General features: G+C 46.4%; 1 protein-coding gene across 1 annotated transcript in view; it reads right to left on the bottom strand.

Moving 5' to 3' along the window:
- Positions 1-1,393: 1,393 nt before the first annotated feature.
- The window catches only part of Dmbt1 (deleted in malignant brain tumors 1), an 86,680-nt gene continuing 67,592 nt past the window's right edge, over positions 1,394-20,481 (bottom strand). The window contains 11 exon segments of the mRNA XM_021204845.1: positions 1,394-1,952; positions 3,277-3,548; positions 6,028-6,416; positions 10,794-10,978; positions 11,888-12,096; positions 13,179-13,329; positions 14,349-14,378; positions 14,915-14,941; positions 15,916-16,239; positions 17,712-17,738; positions 18,876-19,075. Coding sequence (XP_021060504.1) covers positions 1,786-1,952; positions 3,277-3,548; positions 6,028-6,416; positions 10,794-10,978; positions 11,888-12,096; positions 13,179-13,329; positions 14,349-14,378; positions 14,915-14,941; positions 15,916-16,239; positions 17,712-17,738; positions 18,876-19,075 — 1,981 coding nt within the window. The 3' untranslated portion in view covers positions 1,394-1,785.

Raw genomic sequence — 20,481 nt, 5'->3', positions numbered from 1 at the left:
TCTCTCTCTCTCTCTCTTTATCTCTCTGAGAGAGAGAAGTACCTATATGCACACAATTCATATAGGAAGGAAGGAGGAAGCAAGGGAGGGAGAAAGGAAGGGAGGCACAGTAACAAAAAGGCACTAATGTTGAGCTGTAGCGCCCTCTTGTCTCCACCACTGGGATGGCAAGAGGGTGATAGGGAGCCTTTTCTGCTTGGAAGGAATTGGAAGGCAAGCAAGACACAGCTCAAAACAAATTTTCTGAGTCCTGTTCTTTTACCCACTGTGTGTCTGTCATGCATTTGAGGGTGTCGCCCAGCATAGAGCCACTGATCTCTAAGCTGGTCCACATCTGCTCAGATCTAGCCACAGGCTGGGTCTACATTTCACTCTAGTACTGATGTTTTCCAGGTTAGCCCACACAGAGTGATCCCTCAGGAGTCTCCCTGATGTCCCCAGCCTGGGACATGAATATGGATAATGAAGGTCAGAAGCTATACCCTGGCCTCTTGTTCCTCTGCATGCTGAAAGGGTGTGTGTGTGTGTATGTGTGTGCGTGTGTGTATGTGTGTGTATGTGTGTGTGCATGTGTGTGTATGTGTGTGTATGTGTGTGTGTACTTGTGTGTATGTGTGTGTGCATGTGTGCACATGTGTGTGTATGTGTGTGTGCGCCTGTGCACGTGTGTGCGTGTGTGTATGTGTGTGTGTGCACATGTGTGTGCGTGTGTGTACGTGTGTGTGCGCCTGTGCACATGTGTGTGCGTGTGTGTATGTGTGCATGTGCGCGTGTGTGTGCATGTGCGTGTGCGTGTGCGTGTGCGTGCGTGTGTGTGTGTGTGTGTGTGTGCTATCCCATGAGCTATCTCATAGGAGCTGAAGTCTCATCAAGGCTGGTGATGGGCAGCTCTCAGTCATCTCTTGTCAGTGCTGGCAGCTGAACTTCTCCTGCCCTTGGTCCCAAGGGGTCTCCCCTAACTCTAGCAACATGTTCATAGTTAGGATCATCCTAGCAGCTACCTGTTGGGGTCTGCATTGGCATTGCCAGCACAGTACCTAGAAGCCGGGGCCGGACAGCCTGGGTACCTGGCTACATTTCTTTATCTTCTATGATCATCTGTCACATTTCTTCTCCCCGGGGACTTCATGCAGACAAGATTCCTGTCCTAGGCATGGGTACCCTCCTCTGGCCCTTCCCAGCCCATAGCTCTGAACATCTGTGTGTGTCACAAATGGAAAGATGAAGAGTCTTGGAGGAATGTAGATGATCATTCTCTTGAAGGTTCTGGAAGCCACAAAGCAAGTCCCTTGCCCTTTTATCATTTCTGTGGCCATGTCACCGAAGCTGTCTGCCTGACTTGAGGGAATCCAGTATGTGGGTAAGCCTATACAGACAATGACCACGCAGACACTTGCCATGAGAAAGATTATTTATATTTAGTTTGCAGTATTGTAAGAAAAAGCTGACATCGACACTACAGTTGGAGAAAGTTGGCTATACACGGGGTAAAGGGAAAGTCTAACTAGAGAAATCATGGCTGTCACCAGTGCTCAGCTCACAGTTGCCTGTGATTGTAGACACTGGTCTCATTCTCCTACAACATCCTTCCCAGCCTTCAGTCTGTAGATCCTGGGAAAACTTGGCCCCCACCTTTCTTCTTTGCTATCTCATTGTGCTTGGCTATGCATTTGTGCTAAGGGAATCCCAGTCGCCGTGTATCTGGGTGCCAAACATTAGACCCTCATGTCTTCCATCTTTTCTGGGAATCTGTGCTTGTGGAGCCAATGTCTGCATTGTTTCACTTCACAACTTAGTACTTGGAGGTTGGTCACGGGCAATGCGTGTCCTCCTTCCCAGTGTGAAGGCTGCCACAACTAGGACCATGGCCAGGAAGACTCCGCCAAAGATGGCTGCAGTAGGATAGACCGCCTGGGAGCTGGCTGGCTTCTCCACACCCTCCACTGCCAAGTCTGAGGAAGAAGAACAGAGAGCAAGATGATGGGGTGGGAAAAGGACACAGCCCGAAAAGGGCACCTCAAGGAGACAAGCAGCAGGGTAGCCCTTGTCAGGACTTTCCAGTGGGGAGGGATAAAGAGAGATGGGAGAAGGGGAAACTGAGGCTACCAGTATCCCAGGTAGCAGCTGAGTGTTGGTCTAAAGAGACATACCCCCGTTGTCTTCCCAGCCAAGAGAATTAGGGAGGGTTTTAGTGGGAACTCGGGCCTTGGCTTTGGGAGAACAATTCTGGGTCTGCAAATGAGTGGGAAGGGAGAGAGTTGTGGCATTTAAGCCATTTGGGAAATGGTGATAAGAGTCCCAGGCCAAAGAAATCCAGGACCTGAGCCACTGTGGTAACTTTGGGTATGAAAGGAAACAGGCACCACCTGGCTCCTCACTTTGCCCGCTGTCCTATTCTACATAGTCCCATCCCCATCAGAGGCACCTCGCTCAAGTCTGCTCTGACTGTACCTGTTTGTGTGCTTCCTACTATACAAGGGGCCTCTGGTAAATAGTTAATGAATGAATGGAGAAGAGTCTGGGACCAGGTGTGGGGCGGGGCTAGTATGGGACATGAAGACAGAGCTATTACAGATGCTTCCCCCGGGGTGGGCCTCTAGAGGTAGGTCTGTAACAATATAACAAATCCACTTCTGCCCCTGTCACCCTGGCCATTGTATCTCCCTACCTAGAAGATAGGTAGATCTGGCCTCAGCCTAGGTCAGAGGTCCTAGGAGTCTCACTGTGGACATTTCCTAGTCAATACCCACAACAACAAAAACCACAGCAGAAATGATTATACCTACCATCTGGTCTAGGTGGGAAGCAAAATGGCCCCTTTTGTGCTAGAACCCCCAACCTCCAGCAGTCAAAACCAATCCATGCTGCCTGCATTTCCACATCCATTCGTAATATTACCATTAATTATGTTAACAACAAAAAACGGTAGAACATTCATCAAACATCCAGGGACTTGCACCAGAGAAGGACCAAGGCAGTTTAACGGACATTGCTTTAGCAAGCTTGACAGTCCTAAGAGACATTAACCCTCTCACGTTATAACTGAGGATTCTGGGAGCTCCGAACCCAGAGAATCAAGTCTTCTAGGTCACAAATCTTTGGCCTATCACCTGCACGTGACCTTAAGTCTTGGGGGAAGGCAGCACCCGGGCCTAATTCATCAACTTGTGTGCAGTTTGGGTTGGCCCATAGCATAGACAAAAGCATCCCAAACTCCCCCCTCTCCCTAGGATCATGGGCCCCAGTGGAAGGTAGGACTCGAGGGTAACCACCTACCGAGGCTCCTCTTTTCTTTGCTGGAGGACTGCAACTGTATGGGTCCCAGGACAACATCCACCTTTTCTTGGTAGGAGCCTGCATCCCTCTTGGACCTCAGGACGCAGCCTCTGTAGCACCGTGAGGAGGTATCGTATGCTCGACATACCACCAGTTTACACTGCAGGTACACTGAGGGGAAGCGGTTCAGGAAGTGGAAAGAACTGAATTTAAAGCGGGAGACACGTGGCGAGGGCGAGGCATAGGCTTGGTAGGTCTCATCCCGTATGCATCTGGAAGTAAGGAGGGGAACGCGTTAGCTTGCGGAAGCTGGACTCACCTTAATCCCCCTGCACTCCGCAGTCACCCTGGCTGCCTGAGCCTCCAGGGCCTCCACACACTCATTGTGAGGTGTGCACAGAAGTCCCAGCAACTTTGGTTGGTGCCTCCTCGCCAGCATGTTGACAGAGCAAATCACCAGCCATGAGGGTAAGTTCAGTGGGCCGGAGCAACCAGGGAAGTAGAGAAGGAAGCTCATGTTTGGAATCCAAGAGCAGACCAGAGATAGGACAGGAAAGGAGATGGCCTCTTCCCTTTCCTTGTCACTAGGCCTTGAAAGGTGACATTCAGATATAGGCTGAACATCTTCTGTGTTCCCTGTCCCCTGACTCCTAGGACCTCTCTGCTGAGCCCCTCACCAGGCCTGCCCTTGTGTAACCACACCTCCATGATGGTGAGTTCTCTCTAAGACCCTACTCCAGTATCCAGCGCTTCCTCTTCCCTCAGGAATCTGCTGGTAATGAAAGAAAACCATCCAGCCAATCTACTTAAGGAATTCCACTGCAAAGCAAATGAGGCTGTCTTCAGGGGTCAAACCATGTGAGGCTTATAATAGCAAGGTTGAAGGGATGTGCTGAAAGAGTAGAAGAATGGGCCTGGGACTTCAGGAAGGAGTGCTTCCTAGGTGGACTGTTCCAGGGAAGCCTGGCTCTCCCAGAGGGTCAGTTCCATGTCAACTTTCCTTCTTCCTCTTCCCTCATCCCCCCAGAGCTTCCTTCCTGTTTCTACCATCAACTCAACTGCCCTGAAACACCTGGACTCCTTTTCTTTACTGCAGCCCTATTAGCATGGCAAGTGAAAGGCTAGCCAGAGGTTTGTTCAGAGCTGGGGCATTTGAAAGATCTGGAGTGGGAGTAGGGGTGGAGGTGAGGATGAGGGTAGGGGTGAGGGAACTCTGTACCAGCCATAGCTAGTGAGTCCCTATGCTCCAGGCTCAGCTGGCATTACAAATGCCATGGCCACAAATATGGCAAAATGTCTCCAGAGTCTAGAAAGAACCTTTAGCAAAGAAGAACCAATCGCTCACTGGTTTGCATCCACTTCCGTCATTCCATATCCATTCAGAAACTATTTGGTTGCTGTGATGGTTTGGATACGCTTGGCCCAGGGAGTGGCAATATTTGGAGGTGTGGCCTTTTTGGAGTACCTGTGTCACTGTGGGCATGGGCTTTAAGACCCTATTTCTAGCTGTCAGTCTTCCACTAGCAGGCTTCAGATGAAGATGTAGAACTCTCAGCAATGCCTGCACCATACCTGCCTGGATGCTGCCATGCTCCCCTTAATGATAATGGACTGAACCTCTGAACCTGTAAGCCAGCCCCAATTAAATGTTGTCCTTATAAGAGNCTGCCTGGATGCTGCCATGCTCCCCTTAATGATAATGGACTGAACCTCTGAACCTGTAAGCCAGCCCCAATTAAATGTTGTCCTTATAAGAGTTGCCTTGGTCATGGTGTCTGTTCACAGCAGTAAAACCTTAACTAAGACCGTTACTACTTAGAGCAAGAGGGGTCTAGGTAAGTTTTCTCCTGTTTGCAGCCTCCAATTGGGCAGACTCAAATACGATCAACTAGACAGATTGGACAAGATGATTCTCAGTCTGTTGGCTGAACTGATATTCATATTCAAATAGTTCCTAGGAGGTGAGGCTGTCTTCTTCGGTGTCTCAGGTTGGTGTGAGATTCAAGCCTACTGCCATAATTACTATCAGCAGTCCCATGGGAGGCGAGGGGTACTGAGGTGCCAAAGGCCATACTAGAAGCCAAGAAGTACCATGCTCGCCAGGAGAGATGACACAATGGGAACTGAGCTTGTACACCCAGCATGTCAGGCCTCTTCCAAGAGTGCAGGAGCATCACACCTCCCCAAAGAGCCTACTCCAGGGAGGGTAGAGGGGATCAGCGCAGCCAACCTGGACGCCAGTGGTTCAACCTCAACATGTCCTGAGCCACGACTTGTATTCCTAATGGATGGAGGATGTAAGGCCCATGTACACCTTTGCTGCAGTAACCCATCTGGTGAGAATGAAGTGACCTTTCTCATTTAACCTTCTAAACATCTACTCCTTGCCACTATCTCCAGTTAACTTGGGGTGCAGAAACTGACCCAGAGATTTTGATATTTTAGTTTGGGTCTGCTCTCAAATCAATTAACCCTAAGACTAGAGTTTGAAGATCTAAGCCCAGTTTATAGCCAACTAGTTGAATGACCATTGATAAGTCGTTCCTCTTATCCTACGTGTTAACAGGAAACGTGACTCAGGAGACAGTGTGAGGATTCCACAAATGCAAAATTCATGGGTAGAAAACTCTCTAAACCCAAACCTGTGGGAAGTTCAGTTAGCCAAAAATCTTCATTCCCTGAGCTTTTATGGCTACACATGTGTGAGTTATAAAGCAAAAGTTTGCATCTATCCCACACAGAAGTCCTTACCCACTCCGGATGAGATCATATGTCAAAGATGAGAAGTCATTGGGATGTGGCGAAGCCACACAGGTGTCCACAAACAGAGCCAAAGAGGCGTCAGAATGGAGGACTTCGGCCTGAAGGTACAAATTCTGGTCCAGATCCACATAGTATGGGCTGCTGGTCACTGGGTACAAGAAGGAGGAGGATGTGTAGAAGGAAATGTTCACATCGAAATTGCCATACTGGACTTCCTGGATCTCCACTGTGTTGTTGGTGATGTACATGGTGTTGATCCAGGTGTTCTGCAGCATCTTGCAGCTGACGTGGATATGCAGGTCCTTTGTCCTTTTGATGATGCCATCTGAAACAGCCGCTTTGAGGAAGTTGGAGTAGTTGATGGTCTCGTTGTCAGCCTAGCAGGTGAAAGCAGATCGAGTCAGCAAGGATGCTGGTTAGAGAGAGGGGGATGACTCAGTCGGACTCCTGCAGAAGCCTACAGAGGAGGCGCCTGTCTGCACTGTGGCTCCTATTACCTAGGATGGACATCAGCTTAGCCAGCAAACTCTCCCCCACTCCCTCACACTCTCTGGCACATGGTGATAGAGGCCATGATGATCCACACTTGTTGCTCTTGCTTGTGACAAAATGAGGGTCTCTGGATGACCCCCTGTCCTGAAGTGTATCTGACCAAGCTCAGACTTCATGGTTCAGGACTCAGAGCAGGATATTCTGAGCTTATTCATTCTCAACATCTTGGTCTCATACTTAGGAGAGGGGCCTGGTAGTACCAGCATAGAATACTTTCTAGTTTGAGTGACTGGTAACTTTCTCAGTGTGGTGATTGGCACAGTGGAATTTTCAGTTTGGAGTTTGTAGTTATAACTGAAGCAGGTCTTGACCCCTGGGGTTGGAACTTCCCCAGAGCCTCATGTGAACATCTGAATGAGGTCATAGCAACCCTGAGGCCATTCCTGCCTTATGTCATTGTGTTATGGAACGATTCACCACTGTGACTTCCACTGGGTGGCAAACTCCTAAGGAGGATGGTGTCTTGCGCCATTTACTGTATCCACCACCTTCTGAGCACTGCCTTGCTGATAACCTTATGCTTGGGGCCTGTGGGCATCTGAAGGAAAGGGTGGTATCGTTTAACAATGTCTCTTTCTCTTTCTCTTTTTAATTTATTTTTATTTATTTTTTTGGTATAACAGCAGCATCAGTAGCATCTGTAGGTATCTGTGAAGCAGTTGGCATGAATGAAGGGAGCGTTTGGGGAGTAGATAAACAAAGGGTGTGGCAGGGAGGTATAGTGCAGTGGCCAAGAGGACACTCGTGAACAGTGACTCCTGGAAGCACCATGTCAGGACTGTCTGGCTTTGGTGAGGTCAGTACAAGTGCACCATCACCAGACTGGGGCTGTGGGGCTCTTCACAGCCTGAGTGCTGTGAAGCACTTCTCCCAGTCCCTTATGCTTAGAGCCCTGTATGCAGTAAGGGCAGAATAAAAGAAGGGTCACATGGACGCTGTCCAGAATTTAAAGCAATCGTATTCTTCATAGTGGAAAAAAGGTGTGGCGGGACAGGACAGAGCAGAGACAGACAGACAGATAGACACACATGGGGTGGGAGGACAGAGACAGATGAAGAGAGTAACCTTTCCACTGTAGTCATGTCAGCTGTGAATGGTGAAACTCTGTTCTAATTGGTTGGGACCTGGATAATGCCCCTGTGTTGCCAGCACTCATACAACTTACATATAATTATTTTTTTTCGGGATAAAGAACCTTCTACTTCTTATCTATTGTTGAGAAATCTACTCTGCATACAATATAATCTAAACATAAGACAAGAGCTTTGGGGGTAACTTTGTTGACCCTTCCCTTATTTTGTCTAGCCTGATCTTTTCTCCACAGACTGACCAGAGCCTAGGGCGTGGCCAGCCTGATCGACAGAGGGCGTCAGAGCCTGCACTCCAGACCCAGGACTGGAGAAGATCCAGCAGACAACTTTTGCTCTCCAAGTTCTCGGGGGAAGCACACTGTATTTCTTCTGTAAATTCTTCAAAGTTTTTAACCATTCATATTTTGGTAGCAATGGTGTTACAAACCACATGTGTCTCTCAAATTATATTTAACATGAGTTTACTCATGAAGTCCACGTATGTCTCTCTGTGACAGAGCTCAGTTTTGAATCTTCTCTAAACAGTAAGCACAGAATGCAAACTTATTTCTTGCTTGGAAGGAGCCATTATGACTCTAGATTAAAACTCTTCTTAGGCATCTGCCCAGATAGAAACATAGGCAATATGACAGAAAGTCCTATGTGTGAGTCTACTGAGAGACGTGGGTTCTCAATGCCCTGGCATGCCTTTCACTGTGAGAAAGCTCATCCATTCTGTGATACCAGCCAACACATCACCCTCCCAGTGTGTGGCAGCCTGACAAAGCCATGAACATCCTGCTACAGAGCACACTGACTCCACAGTTCCTGAGTATGTGTCCCTAGATACTTGGCTCAGCTTCTCTAAGATTTTTATCTCCTGTGATTAAGTGAGGATAAAGGTTTCCTGAGAGTTTTTAAAGTCATGTAGAAGTCTCAATTCAATACCTGGCATACATAATAGTTGTTGATACTATCATAAAGTCTTGGGCTCTCTACCAGGGCACCAAGGATGGCAAAGGCAAATAAAATTAGCCCTGCCTCTGAAGCACTCAGTTTGGTAGGTTCTACAGCTGTATCATAAGCGGGGAGACAAGACTGCAGTGAGTGCTACCCAGGTTCATTCCAGTTAGAACAGGCAGGGCAGGCACGCTGGTTAGATGCCCTCAATGATCTATGAAGTGCCACCAGCAAGCTGCTGAGATGTTGGAGCAGTAGTCACCTTCAGTGGCTGACTCACCAAAAGCTGGAGATGATATGGTTAACTTACAGAGCAAGATAACAAAACCGGCTGTGTGTCAGAGGAATGAGAAGGAATTCGTAGCCCTTCACACGGTGCCTGGCTGATACACGTTCTTCTCTGTGAGTAGCTCATCTCACCCTCTAAATCCCTCTCTGAAGGAACTCCTGGGTGTTTAGAGTCTCACCAAGAGATCTGGGTGACCAGATCCTCACCCACAGCCAGAGGGATGGCCCAAGGCCCACCTCATTGTCTGAGTGCCCACTTCCTCTCTCAGTGTGTACTGTGTGTCAGAGGAATGGGAAGGAATGCCCTTTAGTCCTCCACACAGTGCCTGGCATGTGGCAAATGCTTATCATGTGTCTGCTGCATTACAGGCATCTGAGCTTGTCTGTCCTGTACATACCACCATAGGAAGACACACTACTTTTCCATTGCCCAAGCATCTCCATCCTGCTAACCTAGGAGCAGGCCACCCATGAACACCTTCTTCCTGTTGCACAGCCATTCTCTTTTGCTAAATTTAGTATGAATGGGGCATTTCTATCTAATAGTGATATACATAAAATTTTTGTCTAACTCTTCTGTGTCTGGCTCCTTTTTCTTAGAAGAATGTTTCTGAGATTATTGCCTTATGGTGTCAGCCCTATCCTATTGGTCTACATGGCTTTGATCAATGGACCTGATCTCTCTCCATTCAATCTCCTCACTTCTAAAGTGGGGCTGACAATTCAAGAGTACTTGTTAAGAATTTGGGCATAGCCAGACATGGTATTGTGAGTCTTTAATCCCAGAACTCAAGAGGCAAAGGTAGGCATATCTTTGTGAGTTCAAAGCCAATCTGGTCTACATAGCCATCAAGAACTGCATGGAGAAACTTTGCTTCAAAAAATAAAATAAAATAATAAAATAACATTTGAGGAGTGCAACATGGACTCAGCACAGTGCCCTCCACTGACAGGATGACAACGGGGCAGTCTATGTTAAAATCACGAAGTCTCAAGCAAAACAAGATGGGTGACCACTCTACTAGTCATATCTAAACCATGATGGTCCATGGGTCACACTAACTCAAAGTGCCAAGCAGGGTACATGCTTTTCTAAGTCAATATTAAGTACTCCAGTGTGAATTTTGTAGATGTCATTGTCAGAGTCTGATGTCAAAGCATTGCCCCCCCCCCTCCTGTTGGCCACTCAAGAAATGGCAACTGTGGTGACCAAGTGAGTGTGAGTCTCAGAGGGGCACTGGCTTCCTCAAAGGCCTAACAATGCATTTGATAGCTGTTGGCTGTTGTAGCTCTTAGGTATGTAAAGTGTATTTGTATCTTTGGTTTAGGGGCCTCTGCTTCTTTGACACATCCCAAATTGAAACCATAAGAAAAATTCTTGTTCTGAAAACTCTCAAGCTTCTCCTGGGAGCTGTGTGGGTGGATGCCTGCTGAATGCTCCCTCTGCTGGACACTACTGGAATCCCCCTTTTTCTTCCTCTGCAGTCCTCCTATTTAGAAGTAGCTCTAGCTACTGTACCAGAGGCTTCTGTCTCCCTTCTGATGTTCTGATTACATCCCAGCCATAACTTGTAGATCTCCAGGGTTCTAGAAGCGTGGCAGCCATCACTGTGATAAATCATGCTCAGGGCTGGTGAGGTGGCTCAGTGGGTGAAGGAACTTGCTGCCAAGCCTAACAATCTGAGTTCTAGTCCCGTGACCCCCATGGTAAAAGGAAAAACCCAACTCCCATAGGTTGTTTTTTGACCTCCATATGCATGCAGAGGCACGCTAAACACACACACACACACACACACACACACACACACATACACACACACACACACACTTTTGACTAAAGAAAGCATGCTCAGTGGGGAATAGAATGGGCCGTGCCAGGCTTACCTGTTTGGTAGTGCCACAGCCTGTGTAGGGAATTGTGAATATGACCTCCCTCTGTGTTATCTGGGGCTGACAGTGGTAACTCGAGTTCCAACCAGGAATGACAAGATCCCTGGCAGAATAGCCCATGGACTGAAGGTAGCTCCTGCTCACGCTGGCTTGCATGTGATTTGACTGACAAAGGAGACCTGAAGGGCAAGAACAGAGCATGCAGAGTCAGGATTCCAAACCCCACAACCCTCATGAGGGTCTTTCCCCAGCCAAAGAAACACAGATCAAGATGGCTGACTCACATGGTCCACGCATGACATACACGCTCAAAACAGAGTCACTATGGCTCCAAGGGGTACCCCTATAGCTACACTCAACCTCATCTCAGGAATGCCCAATGAGGGCACTTGGATGTATAGGATTTTCTGGTATGGACCTGATAAGATTTTTAAATATCCAAAACATTTGTTGCCAAGTTAGCATTCTCCCAAGAAGTAAAGCAACTGTACAATAAGATAGTAGTGATGTCATTAGGTAATGTACCTTAGCTAAGGAGAAAGTTGATGCCTCTGATTCTGACCAGTTAGAGACCATGGATCTCTCCATGCTCAACCCTTCACCAATGTAGATATGGGTTCATATAGCATCTCAAACTGGGACCATGGAGCCTCTGTTACAGTAGCTGCCCGTGTTAAGGTGTCTAACTTTTTCCATCTTCAGACAGAAGCCAAATGTATTAGGTCTCAGGACATGGCCAGTGACTCATACTCTGGGAGGTTCCCAAAGTTTCAAGACTGGTGTCACCCACAACTCTTTCTGGCACTGTCTTCTCACTGTTTGTTAAGAACATCATCTTATACCTTCATATTCTTTGCCAACCACAATAAGGCCAGGACAATTCTCATGAACCATTGCTGGCTCTTTTAGACATCCAGAGCCCCAAGACTCAACACACAGTCTCTCTCAATTGGCAATGCATGAACTCGATCATAGGGTCCATGGTTGTTCTAATATTTCATGTTATAACCCCAGGAAAATACAGGAGCAAAAGACTCTCAGTGGTGCCCCCAGTCCTAGCAAGCCATTGTTCTAACAAGAGAACTTACTAGTGGCGTTATTGTCAACGTCTGAGTAGTAGTTAGCCTGGAACCCTCTTGCAGTAATACTGTGATCAGTGATGAAGCGAATTGACATGAAGTTGGATGTTGAGGTGAAAGAGCCCGTGGCCCCATCACAAACCCGGGCAATGAGAGGTGAACTGTGGTGGGGGCCATCGAAAATCTCTATATAATCATAGCTGCAGCCCCTTTCCAGCCTGGAGAGACAAAAGGAGCAATTGATGAGGGCTCAGGCCTCAGTAGCCTTTGCCATGGAAAGCCTAACCAGGTTCATTATTTGAAAGAAAAGAGGAATTTCTTAAACCCAGGGGAATTCATCTTGCCAAGACTGCCATGGCTTGTCTTCGTACTGCCCTCTAAGGCCACATGTAAGAGAACTGTCATCTCTCTCCCTGACTGCCCTTTAAATCAACAGAAGAAGGTCACAAGAGAAATCTTGATTTGTTCCTTCAAAGTGCTTCCAGGTCCCTTCCAGAATAAAACAAGTGCCAATGACATCAGAGTGGTGGGGATGAACAGCGAAAAAAATAAACACTGGACCTCTGTAATACTCAGGTCTCCCAGCCACTAAGATAGACACTGTGCACTATGTATACTGAAGAGGGTGCTAATGGTGTCACATGGAGCACTGCATGGGGAAAACATAGTTCATAAAAGGTCACAAGCAGTGGACACTGCTCTTGGGATGCTAGAGAAAACTGGCATGGTTTCTTGGCCGTCTGAGTCACTCGCCTCCTGGAATGATGTGTATATTAATGAGCTCTTGTAGATGTCTCCTCTGCTCAAGAACATTTTCATTTGTGAGCATATGGATGATGCCCAATGCAGCAGTAATACTAGCACCCTGGTTCCTGGGGACTCACAGAAAGAAAGGGGTCAATGAGGAAAGGTCTGCACAGGACAGGTGTACTTGGATATTGTGCTCCCAAGACTGTCACTACCCAAGCCACAGATCCTCCCTCTCGCTGAGAATACTCAAATATTTTCAAATGCTCCGGTGACGTCCTGTTCAACAAGATGAGGAGATAAGGAAAGCAGGCATTCTAGCCCCTTCTTCTGACGTGGCACCCCAAGACCATAGAGCAAATTCATGACACCCTGGGATGTTAAGCCAGAGTATTTTCCGATGTGCTCTTACACAAATTTGCCGCCTTCTGTGGGCAACTCTTGTCCCACTTCAAACGTGTAACCTCTATTGTAAATGCCAACTTGTCTATCACCCCCAGGAATTTCAAAGGCACCCCACATTGTCTAGCATCTGCTATGCATCCACACTTACTGCACATCTCTGAAAGCCACAGTCACGCGGTAGTTGTTTGGAACCTCGATGTTCCACAGACATCTGGCATTATTAGGATAATTCCCAGGGTAGAATGGGCTAGAAAATTGCCCAGAGGGTTGGGTCAGGAAGCCTCCACAAGTATAGTTTACTGTCAAGAAAGAGAGGAAAATGTGGATGAACCCCAGAACACACTGCACACCTGCCTGGCATGGGGAGAAATGCTTAAGGAACCCAATAAAAGTTAGCCTAGGCCTGGCTCGCTCATTGAAGCCTAGGGAGCATCCTCTCTCTCTCTCTCTCTCTCTCTCTCTCTCTCTCTCTCTCTCTCTCTCTCTCTCTCTCTCACACACACACACACACACACACACTCACACTCACATACACAATGTTTGTATGTGAGTGTGTGTGAATATATGTGTGTGAGTGTGTGAATATGTATGAGTGTGTGTGTGATAGTGTATGTGAGTGTGTGTATGAGTGTGAGTGAGTGTGTGTGTGTGATGTAATGTTCATCAGTAGTTGGGGGTAACACAGATATGTGTTTTGAAATGGGGTCTTTCACAGAACCTGGAGCTCATTGGTTAAGCCAGTAAACTCTTGCTCTCAGTGACTAGTAGACAATGGTGAGAAATAAGCCACTTGCATCTGTGGTCATAGACTCTGGATGAAAAGGAATTCCTAGCCCACCTTGGGTTTTTTTCCAAAGATCTCTGAATTTGCTGGAGGGGTGTTGAATCTCTCTGATGAATATAGACATTCAGAGCAAGGAACATGACTATATAGCTATTTCTACCTATCCAGCTCACGGAGTCAAATGCTGTAACCCTCTTGCAGAGACATAGTATTATGGTTTAGATTTGAAACATATACTAATAATGTCATTATTAAAGACTTGGAGGCCAACTCATAAATCTAATCCTGTGACTAGATGCTGAGAGCTTTGAACAGATTTATAGATTAATCGTTTCATAGTATAGAATAATCATTGGCTAATAGGGTCTGGTTGAATAAAATAGGTCACTGGGGACATCCCCTGGAAAGATATACCTTGGCCATAATGCCTGTCCCTCCCTCTACATATTCTCTGTGTGTCTGTCTGTGTGCCTATGTGTCTCTCTCCTCCCTTCTCATCTTTCACCCACCACAGATTTGAAATAAAATACTTACCATAGGAAGGACTTGTTGTAGTCCACCAACCTAGAGAGGGAAACAAAGCTGGATTAGAATGAGATAGCATGAATCAAGGGCGAAACCCAGTGTGACTGGGACATGGGGCGCAGGGGCCAGGAAGTCACTGTGGCTGGGAGACAGGGACTCATTTTATACAGAGCCAGGATTAGCCTAGACCACACTCAGGGATGCCCACCTCGGGGACAGTAAGGTGGCCCAGACCTGCTGGCAACTTTAACTCTCTCCTAAATGTTGTCATGAGAACTCTCAGGTGTCCCCTAACACACAATGAATGGATAAGACAATGCTTTGCCCAGAATAGATCCCAATAGCACCAGGAAAGTACTGCTTAGTAACATAGATTAATGACTGTAACATTCTTATTCCACTGGGTCAGGCCGAAGGGTGATGTGAGCTCCTCTGAAGGTACTTTTCTACTCTAAGGAAAACACAGAAGGTTCTGGGGCAGCAATATTTCTTTGATCCCTTCCCACTCTGTAGCCACTGCCTGGTATTGTGAGCAGAGCAGAGAAAGATGGGGATTAAAGGACACTCGGACTCACCTGGACTGGGAGAAGTCGCCTCAGGGACTGTAAGAAAAAGAAGCCATGTTAGATCAGAAGGTGACTAATCTGGAACCTGGGCAGGTGACCCTGGGCAGACTTTGCATTAAGCCCTGCTCATCCCCCACCACCAAATAGGAATTGATATCCATCTATACTCATAGGAAGATGATTTTTGTGAGGTTCAATTAGTATTCTACCTTCTGGTTCTTCTCAAAGTGAAAAATGTGTCTGGCCAAAAAGCAGACTGAACTTTGTATTTCATAACTGTCCAGTGACTCAGATGTTAAGTGGCCTTGTCCAGGCCAAATTCTTACATGGAACCATCTAGGCCTCAGTGTTAAGGTTAGAGTTGGGTTAGAGTTTGGGTTGGGTGAGGGTTAGGTTTTCTTTAGTAGGATAGAGATACACCTCTCTATCCTAAAAATTTCCGTGTACATACACATATTCACAGTGCTAACTGATAGGCCTCATTCAGAAACCTTGGGAACTGCTATGGTCTGAGGAAACCACACTTCCCCTGAAGGCACTTTGAGGTGGTGTATGCTCACTGATACAGTATATTCCACAGTCTCTAAACTGCAGTTCTCCCTATTCCCATAGAACTCAACCATGGTAGCAAAAGCACCGAAGCCTGTGATTTTCTCTTTGATTCTTCTATCAAAGCCTAGGTGTGGGTTTCCAGTGACAATTGCCACAACCAGCCTTTTTGAAGGAGGTAAAAAAAATCACTACTGGTAAGAAATAAGGCAATTTCAGTTCATAAGAAAGACAGATGCGAATGTTCTCCTTTGTGTATGTCCATTTGCATGTCTATTGTTATATTTAAAAATTCCCACAATTCAATGTTTAATTTTTTTTCAAAAATATATAGAAATAAATACACTATAATCTTTAAAAAAAAAAAAAAAAAGAAAGACAGATGCATTGAGCGCTAAGATCCAAGGAGAAGAAGAACTTTCATACTGGAGGAAGACAGTAGAGGTTTTCATCCAACTCACGTGCGCAGATGACTCCTGCATCCTCAAAATGGTGACAGTTATGGACAAGCCAGCCAGGGTGAGGACAGTTCCACAGGTGAGACTCATACCCCGAGCAAGACACATCATCCAGGACAATGGGCCCTGAGCCCTGACCGAACCAAGCATTTCCTGGTGCTGACAGAGCAGAGCCACAACCAAGCTGTCTGCAGACCACATTGGCATCACTGATGCCCCAGCTGTCATCGCACACGGTGCCCCAAGAGCCTCTGTACAAAATCTCCACTCGGCCCTCACACCGGTTTGATCCATTTACCAGCCTCAGCGCCAATGAAGAATCATTTCCTGAGATAAAGTGGCAGTCATTAGGTAAGTTCCACCAACGCCATAGTCAGATGCCCCCTGTACTCGTGGTGAAAGGCTTTCCTTGAGTCTCTGACTCTTCAGTGGGTAGGTGATTGTGAATACCAGTCCCTTAGATTTCTGGTGCAAAGTTTCTGCACCCTGGACACAAAGGATCTTCAGGGGCTATTAAACCTTTCTCAGGGGCTATCTATCTCAGGGGCACATGTGTTTGCTGATACGGGTGTCACTCTCTCTGGAGAACAGAGAAAATCTACAGGAAGCCCGATGTACTCTATTCTGCTGTTCTAAATGACAGAGTCTAGGACTTAGGTATTCTGGCAATGCCATAGGGTTCTGAATGAAACAGGAAGTGTCCAGCAAGGTCCCACATTGAAGACCTCAAGTCCTGATCATGAGTCCAGCCTCACAAGGACTCAGATTAAATCTGTTTATTAGTCCTGGGATGGAGTAAATAAAAGATAGAATTCTGTGGTCAGACTAGATTACTGCAGATATACACAAGAAAGCTAGGCCCTCTTTCTAATTCCTTTCTTTCTCCTTGTCTTTCTGAGCTGTGCTCCACCACAAGCTTCAAGAAGCTCCTAGAATGCTTTGCCTCTTTCTAGACTCTTGGTTGCCATGCTGAGAACAGGCCTAGCATAAGGAAGATATGTTGTTGGCAATCATTGGGAAGAGAGGCCCCTTGGTTTTTCAAACTTTATATGACCCAGCACAGGGGAATGCCAGGGCCAAGAAGTGGGAGTGGGTGGGTAGGGGAGCAGGGGTCGGGGGAGGGTATAGGGAACTTTCGGGATAGCATTTGAAATGTAAATAAAGAAAATATCTAATAAAAAACTTTTTTAAAAAAAGAAAGATATGTTGTAGGCCAACAATCTGTGGAGAAATAAACACAGATTAGAAAAAAGGCTTGTGCATCAAGGTCCTGTCAAGGGACTCTGGTTAAGAGCAGATAACATTGGACACAGAAGCACTGGAGCTAAATAAAAGACTGTCTCTAGCTTGACAGCAAGTGTTGGTCCTAACCATGCTCGAGTGCGTCCATCAAATGGGCAATGAGGTCTTTTGTCATGAATGACGAAACTGATAAAAAGAATTATGGCATCTATACCTTAGGAATCCAGAAAGAGCAGTACCCTCTGTCCCTATGTCACATGACCATTGCAAAAGATAATGCTTTCTAGACAAACAGAGTAGCAAAGGACTTCCATAGCAATTCTCACAGGGAGTGACGTTTAGCAAAATGGATTAAGTGTTGCAACTCTCAGATGGCACTAAGTCAAGCAGAGGGTGGTGTTGACTCAACACATGCTGCCTTTGTACTATATGGAGAGGGCTGAAGGTCCTGGGGCTGACAGAAGCCTGGAGTCCCACCACCCTGGAGCTGTTGGCCGTGGCTCTGTCCAGAATGGGGGTAGAGAGGATAGGGAGGAGTTGAGGTGATCAGGACTCACCAGTTATGTTTGGGAATGACGGAGGACCTGTGAGAAAAAGAAGCCATGTCAGAGTCTTGAAGGGAAGATGCCTGGCCTGGTCCTTTGTGCATGATGCTTAGCACACCAGACTGAGTTGTAATCATCTGCTGACTCAGAGCAAGTGTGTGACCATACACACTGCCAGGAAGGTGCTACCTATGAGGTCATTAAGGACCCACATTCTGCTCCCACTTCACAAGGAGATGTTTGTCTGCATATCTTGACAGGATGGGATCCTGTAGTTTGTGTCTACCCAGTGAATTATGGTTAACCACCCAAAATCCAGATCAAGTCCTTACACTTGACCATTCAGATCTCTTGGGACATTCTCCCACACACTGACCATGAGGCACAGATCTGGAAGGATTTATAGCCACGAACACAGAACATTTATAGCCTATACCAGTACCTGAAAAGCTATGCAGAGACACACACCTACATCAAGGCCCAGAAAGGGAATTTGTGCTTGGGTTCTCTGATGGGGAACCAAAGACAAGAATCGACAAAGGCAAAATGTTTTGTCAAATGATCGTTTTCAAGAGTTATAAAGCAAATTCACAGCATCACGTCAGGTCTTTGGCTCAGGACAATGTCCACACTTTTGCTCCTTGCTGAACAAGAGACTCGGGACATCAGTCCTCAGCTCTTATCAATTACAATCTGAGGTCTACATGGCATCTCTGAGTAAGAACTCTACCACTCAGTCTATGTTCTGTCCAACTTCGTAGCCCATAATCTTCTCCTTCACACAGAAGCCAGATGTGCTCAGTCCAAAGCATGGCCAATGTCCCAAACTTTGAAAAGATCACAAAGGTGAAAGCATGGTGTCATTGACAAATCCTGGTACTAACTTTTCACTCTATGTTGACCAATCTATGAATTTTCACTCTATGTTGACCTCTGCTTTCTTAGTCTCTGACGATGAAAATAAGACCACTGTACATCCCATCAGCCAGTGTTGGCCCAAGCCTCTCTTTCCCCACATCAGAACAAAGACTTACTGGCCACAGTCCCTCTCAGCAAGCATGGGACCAAGGGTACCACTCTATTGCCCTTGTCACAAACTCAGAAATGCTGAGGCTCAGGTAGATCTTTGTGACAGCCCCAATCCCACATGGACATTCATTCTCACGGGAAACTTACTTGTGCTAACTGTAGAGTAGTAGTAAGCCTGGAACCCTCTCCTTGTCACACTGCCATCCGTGATGAAGACTACAGACATGAAGTTTCCGGTTGAGGTGTAAGATCCATTGAACCCATCACACACCCGAGCAATGAGAGAAGAATTGTATTCAGGGCCATCATAAACCAGGATATAGTCATAGTTGCAGCCTCCTTCCAGCCTGAGGACACAGAAGAAACAGTCCCCTTTTCTGTGTCTGGAATGTGGTGTGGGGCTCACATTTCAGGAGACATTGCCCTGATAACAGTGACAAACTACATCATTTGAAGAGTAGATGGCTTTCTGGAATAAAAGGTAATTCAACTAACTTACTAAGCCCAGAATTTCTTGTAAAATTCTACCTTTGGGGCTCAGAGGTATGTAATCCATAATACCTCTCCTTGAAAGCCTTTATATCAACACAGGAAGGTCACCTGAAGACATTCTATTTGGTTCCTTCACAAAGTCCCCAATTATCATTGGGATAAAACAAATATCTCTAGTGAATATAAAAAGGGAAGAAGTACACTTAAGGCAAGTGGTAGAAAGATGGCTCAGTGGTTATGTGCACTGCCTGTTGTTCTAGAGAACTAAAGGTTTTATTCCCAGCACCTACAACAAAGCCCACGACTGTGATTATCTCCATAACCAGGGAAATAAACACCTTCTTCTGACCTGTGTGGGGACCAGGAAAACATGCAGCCCAGAGACATGTATACACACAACAAAACACTAACACACATAAAATAAAAATCTACAAAATAAGAAAAAAAGCAACAAAACAAGTCACTGGAACTCTCTGACCCTCAAGTTTCTCATCTCCTGAAAGCAACACTAAATTCTATGTTCACCAATAAACACTGCAATGAAGCCATGAGAAAATATTACATTACCAGGAGGAGCTCGGAAGGTTGGAGAGGGAGGTGAATTCATAAAATGTTACTACTGTGGCTGGAAACTGTCAGTGGTGTGCTGACAAGAACCAGACTGAGGAGCCTTCTGCATAGAACCAGATGCCCTTCTGGTGCACACTTGCATTCTCCTAACAAGGACACTGAAACAATGTATAGGTAGTTCTACAGCAGACACTTGCAAAACCACTATAGACACCAAGAGAGGGCCTGGGAACACAGCTTAGATAATAACTGCGGGGACCTTACTCACTTCAGTGGAAGTGCACTGACCTCATCCTGGTGCCCCATGGACTGTGAAGGAGCTATGTGTAAAGCTTTGCACCAAATAGGTACCCTCATTAGCAGCACTGTCCTAATGTGTACCCAAGACCCTAGGTCCCTCCCTAGGCCAACACCATTCCATCACACTGAGTAAGGGATCCAAATGTGTACCCATTCTCGGGTCATTTGCTGATTAACAAGGTGAGGCAAACAGGCATTCCAACCCCTTCCTTCTGGCTAAGGATTCAGAACATGGCATCCCATGGCCATAGTGCAAATTCATGATAATCTGGGACTATAAGACAGAGTATTTTCCCAATTCATTCTATGAGGCCACAATTACTCTGATACCTAAACCACACAAAGATCCAACAAAGAAAGAGAACTTCAGACCAATTTCCCTTATGAATAT

The sequence above is a fragment of the Mus pahari genome, chromosome 1 (genome assembly GCF_900095145.1).
Source record: "Mus pahari chromosome 1, PAHARI_EIJ_v1.1, whole genome shotgun sequence".
Lineage (NCBI taxonomy): Eukaryota > Metazoa > Chordata > Mammalia > Rodentia > Muridae > Mus > Mus pahari.
Note: the sequence above shows the minus strand (reverse complement) of the source record. Positions and strands in the feature narration are given on the sequence as shown.